General features: G+C 37.9%; 1 protein-coding gene across 1 annotated transcript in view; it reads right to left on the bottom strand.

Moving 5' to 3' along the window:
• tspan2a (tetraspanin 2a) overlaps positions 1-5,451 on the bottom strand; it is a 57,892-nt gene extending 52,441 nt beyond the window's left edge. The window contains exon 1 of the mRNA XM_039691997.2: positions 5,218-5,451. Within this exon, the coding sequence (XP_039547931.2) occupies positions 5,218-5,286 (69 nt within the window). The 5' untranslated portion in view covers positions 5,287-5,451. The remainder of the gene's footprint in view (positions 1-5,217) is intronic.
• Positions 5,452-6,000: the final 549 nt, after the last annotated feature.

The raw sequence follows: 6,000 nt of genomic DNA on the forward strand, positions 1-6,000 counted from the left end.
GTGCATGCAAAATCTTTTTCCGAGTCAATTCGTTCATTTCGCTTGTTGAATGAACCAAATGACTCGGAAAAAGATTTGTTCATTTTGATGAACGAGTTCAAACAGGAGAGTCATAAACGTGCGTCACAGAACAGAGCAAGGCGAGCATTTGAACTTATAAAACTTAAACTTTGTTATTTATTAAATAAATCAGCGATCGTTTCACTTGATAAGACCCTTATTCATCGTCTGGTGTCGTTTAAACCCCATTGAACAGTTTGCAGTTTATACTGAAAGTGTCTTTTGGACCTTGAAACTGTTGGAGTCCATTGAAGTCCATTATATGGAGAAAAATACTGGAATGTTTTCATCAAAAACCTTAATTTCTTTTCGACTGAAGAAAAAATGACACGGATATCTTGGATGACATGGCAGTGAGTAGCCTAAAATATCAGGAAAAGTTTTTTCAAGAGTGAACTATTCCTTTAAATGTTAAATAGGCAGAATAAACTTGCATTATTAGAAACATAATGCATGTTTGCTCTCCTAACCTTTTTTCCTTTGTTCTTTTTGCATAGGTAACATTGAGAGGCCAAGGGCATAATGTGGGTTTAACACCAGGTAGGTGAAATAATAGGTAAATGTTTAGTCAACTTTTGTGCGTAGATCTTAGGAGATTAATGGTCTCTGTGTGTGGAACAGCAACTGTGAAGGTTTCCGCTTTTTAACATAACGTGTAAGGAATTGCTTCAGTAAGGGGACTGCCCCCAAATGCTTAAATACGGCCCCAACTAAAACATATATAAGTTAATGCTTCCTGCTTCTCTGGGACTCATTTTTCAAGGTGAAGACTTTTGAATTTGTTGTCTTTGTATCATTCTGAAATTTTTTGAGTAAATAAAACCATATATCTGGTGATTCAAAAACCTTTCAAAATCAGTCTCAGGGTGATTTTTTTCCTAGAAATATCTTTATCTAAAATTGCATATTTATACTTGTCATATGGTTGAAGGAAACCCACAAGGGGGCAAACAGGACTGGAGGAGAGTACACCTTAACTAAGACAAGAACATAAATGAAAAGTAGATGCTGACTTGATGATGACTAGATGAAAAACACTGACAAAGTACTCACAGGACTGTCACAGCGAGTGACGCACAATGATTGACAATGCACCGACGCAGGACAGCAAACACAAGGGATTAAATAGGGAGAAACTGATCATGACAGCAGGTGACACTGGTAAAGCAATAATGACAAAATGAGGAGAACAAGGGGGCGGGGTAAAGTGACGAGACAACAAGCACATGGCCCAAACAACAGGCCATGCGCTTGTACACAAAACATGGGTCTGCCATTCTGCCACAAAACTAGGAAAATCAAGGACATGATGGCAGAATCATGACAATACTAAGCAAAAGCGCTGTGAAACGAATCCAGGACTGAGCTGAAGTGGACACCGCTGAGGACCCTGGTACATCTTTCAACACCACTAACCATCAGATGAGCGCATAATAAAATGTAATAGGTTGTATGTGAATGGCAGGGCTGCCAACTCTCACGCATTGAGCGTGAGACTCACGCAATTGAGCCAATTCTAACACTCTTAAGCCACACCCCCGATTTCTCAGGCTAAAGTGTCAGGCCGGTCGGTAAAATACCTGAAAGATGAGTTTATCTATAGATCCACCAGTTGAGCCACTCGTGATCGACTAGCTTTACCGCAAATTAGTAAAAATATCCTCTAATCTAGAGCGAGCGTACATGCGAGACAGATGTTGAGCTACTAACGGCACGGACGCAAAGCCAGGACTGGAGTCAAAGCACATTTCTCTCGTTCTGTTATCACTCCGATTTCGTCCACTACGGGTTTTCCAGTCTCACTCACAGGAAAAACTGCTCCGTGCTCAATAGATTTTAAAAGATAATCTTATGTTTTATTTTTTTATACGTCACAAACGTCTGAATTTATAGTACTATATAGAGCCCGACCGATAAAGGAATTTGAAGGCCGATACCGATACAAATATTTTGCCGATATATCGGCCGATATTTTTTTTCCGAAACGCACAACAGAATATAAACAGATTTCCTTAACATAAGTTATTTGTAGTTATTTATTAGTGTTAACTAAAATAATATGATAATGCATTTTAAAAAGAAACTTGTTTCTTTTATTGTCACAACAGAACAGACTGATGATAATGGCATTAGCTAGCTTTGTTATTAGCTAGTCTATGATGAGCCATAATTTAGCAATGGATAACGTCATATTACAAAGTGTAAAACATACATTTTCAATATAACAGGCCAAGGAGAGATGATCCGTCTCATTGCTTTGTCATGCGCTATTAAAGAAATACTTCAGTCATATTGTCAAAAGTTAAAAGGACAGTCAGTCAACTACACTGTAAAAAACTAATTCCGCTTCACTCTCGGCTTATTTAACAGCAGCAAAACTGGACATGATAGTCACAGATTCTGACTGTCATGCTTTTTTGAGTTAAGAGAACTGATGGGGATGATCTTTTAATTGTTATTCAACCAATGTATGTCTCGTGACCAACTCAACGAGTGTTGCCAACAGGGACGGTGTAGAGTGCCCTCTGGTGGACAAACTGTTTCGTCTGTTTTTATTTTTTTATTTTTGAAATATTCATTTATCGGCCATTATAACTGCCGATAAAGATAGTTTGGAAAATGCCTAATATCGGCCGATAATATCGGCCTGCCGATATATCGGTCTGGCTCTAGTACTATATGTAATGGTTTGGAAAGCATTCTACACGTTTAGTTAATAATAAAAAATAATTATTACTATGTATATGCCGCACGGGCACGACGGCAGAGGTAAGCCACCTGGCCGCACATGTGGAGAAAGCTGAGTAGTAGGGGTTACCATCCTCTTTTTCAGCTTTTGCTTTCTGCAGTCGCCATTCATTGTTGACATGCACACCTTTTGTTTCAATCTAACTGAATTCATTCTGATTGGTGAATCTGAATGTAGTGCTAAACAAGTGATCGGTTGATGTGCGTTTTAACATTGCTAAGAAAATTCCCGCTCCTCCGTGTGAGATACGAGACCGGTAACTTACGTCTCAGGTGTCTCTCATCGGTAATCACGCCAGCGGCCTCGCGTCATTCTCCACACGGCCCTCAGTCGTCCTGCTCGCCGCAGTAAACATAATGAACGGCGACTGTAGAACGCAAAAGCCGAATCCCGGACATTTTGGGCGATCTCGGAACACATTTTTGGGCAGACTCATCATGGAGACTCACTAGTAGCCTAGACTTGTTGTTTACCTACTGCGCTCTGTTACCGGTAGGCGTGGCCTCCTAGGGCAGTGAAGCAAGTGCATTCTGGGAGTTGTTGTCTTTCATCCACATAAGCCAAAAATACATCTTTTCTCAGTCTAGAAAGCTCCAAATTCAAAAATAATTTCACATTTCTTCTACATAAATGACCTGGTTTAATCATCATTTCATCTTTCCAGAGGTGAAGTATTCCTTTAACCTCTTAAATATATTTACTTGAATTAAAAATCATAAAAAAATATTACAACCATAACAATGTACACAACATAGTTACCTGGCAATTAGTATACTCTTTGACAAAAGAGATGTTGAAAATAAAATAAAAAATGAAGAGGATATTTACCATAATGTCTCAAAATATCTGCCGCAGAAGAAAAAGACCACATGATGATGGTCATACGGTTTTTGGATAAACCATTATTTAGATTTTCATGGTGTTCAGTTAGTAACATATAGTTGACAGAATTTTTTGCTTATAGTAAAATTAAACATTTATGACATTAAAATTAAACATAGTATGCATTCTCCATGGATAAAATATGATATTTCTAAAGAAAATGTATAGAAAAAATATAATCATCATCAATGTACATAAAATGTACCCTAAATTACAGAATGATCAACATTCAGCTTTAGACATGCTTTCCATTATGTTTTTTTTTTTTTAATGGATCCACACAGTACTTTCTATGACTTGACTGAAGGAAATCACATTAACCTGAAATTATCCTAAATAAATAAGAGCAATTCTGTTTATTTGTCTATACGCGAGTTTTGTTGAAAATGTCATAACAAACTGACACTCAGTTAAACATTTGTCACTCTCAGCTGGTGGGGTGTACTAGAAAATGACTCCAGGAGCCAAATAAAACATTGAGACACTGTCCACAATGCAAGTGGATGGATAGAGGGTCAAAAAAACAAAACAAAAAAAAAAACAATAAGCAACCAGTTTTCCTATGGTATGGTACAGTTAAAAGTTAACTTACATACAGGCGAGACTTGGCCTATTCTTTAGAAGTGTGGTTTCAAACACCTGGTTAAAACTAAAACTAGAATAATTTATGCACCTAATTAAAATGCAAAACAAGTAAACACAATAAAACCACAGAAATGATTCAATCATGAGTCAACTAATGAAGGTTTTACTATTTGTATTTACCGTAAAAGCCAATAAATATATGTATTATTTAATAAATAAATTACATTAAATGAATAAATACAGATATATTGTAGTAAATGGCTTTTCAAAATAAGGTACTTTAAAATCAGTGTCGATAAACAATAAGTTTCCGTTGAGAAATTGCGTTGAGACATGCTGACACATATCCACGCTAAAAATATTCACTAGAGAAAAAAAAGAGTGCAACTTCCCCCGTTCTTCCCTTATACCGTCTATGGTTCTTCCTTATAACCCATGGATACTAGTATATAAACATAAAAAATATACCGCTTCCCTCTAACATAGGCACACTGTGGCTGTGTTTCAAAATCTACTGTCTATCTAGCAGACAGCATTTTTGGGAGGCATCAGTGCCGACTGCACAAATGATGCTCAAAATGTCTGCACGTGCCTATGAGGCTCGAAAGTGTTGTCCAGATAGTCGACTCAATCGGTATTGAGACAGAGCCGACATCTGTCACCTGTTTATAGTTTAAAAACATCCACATCCTAAATGTGTTTCCGTTGTTGTTGTTGTTGCTAGACTTCATAGAAACCAGTATCATGCGAAATAAAATAAAAAAAATGTGCCGAGACAGAAAAATCATCCTACATATGTTGAGCAACTCATAGAAAACAAGGCGACAGCAAATGCACGTACACTCAAGTCAGTGCATTTCATTCTAGATCAAAGCGTGTATGTGTGACATCATCGTCACGCAGATAATATCATCATCATCATCAGCACTGTTCGCACTTACCCAGAATATGAAGTTGAAGACGAACAGCAGGTATTTGACACATTTCATGCCGCCCTGTACTTTGCTCATCCTGCCTGCCGTTTCGTTTCGCGCGCTCGCCGTTTGGACCAAAATGTTTGCGCAAATGTGCAGGCCTGTCTCAGAGATTTAGGTCAGTAATATTATTCAAGCAGAATCCACAACACCAACGCTGTTCGGTCGCATGCACAGTGTGAGAGAGAGCGAGCGCGCGCGCGGATCAGCACCGCCCATTGGTCCAACAGGACACGGGGGCGAGGGCAATGCTTCCTTCCCGCGTGTTCCTTAATGTGGAGAATGATTGTCAGTTTACAATTGCTTTAGGCATTATGGTTGAAACTACAGTGTAATGTAACGCCTTCATTATGTGGTCAGACATTCAGGATATTATTTGTTGAGTATCTTTCATAAGGCTCACTACACAATGAATCTGTCACAATCACTGTCATCTCAACCACCATTGTCTGTGGTCTGAGGTCAAACTCAGGACACAATGATAATCTTGAGATAATCTTTCGCACATTTTCATTAGAGACTGTCATATTTATCCAAACCCGTGGGAGTTTGAGTATTTATACATAGAAATGTAAATATATCAGGCTTTATATTATATATAAATTATATACTTGTTCATATTTAGTTATAGGGTCTTTAACCTTCCCTATTTGGGTATGAATGTTAAAGGGATACTCCCAAAAAATGAAAATTCTGTCATCATTTACAAACCCATTGGAACAGTTGTTTGGCACCATTGACTTCCATAGT

Source organism: Pimephales promelas, chromosome 8 (assembly GCF_988280905.1).
Source record: "Pimephales promelas chromosome 8, fPimPro1.hap1.1, whole genome shotgun sequence".
In the NCBI taxonomy this organism is placed as follows: Eukaryota; Metazoa; Chordata; class Actinopteri; order Cypriniformes; family Leuciscidae; genus Pimephales; species Pimephales promelas.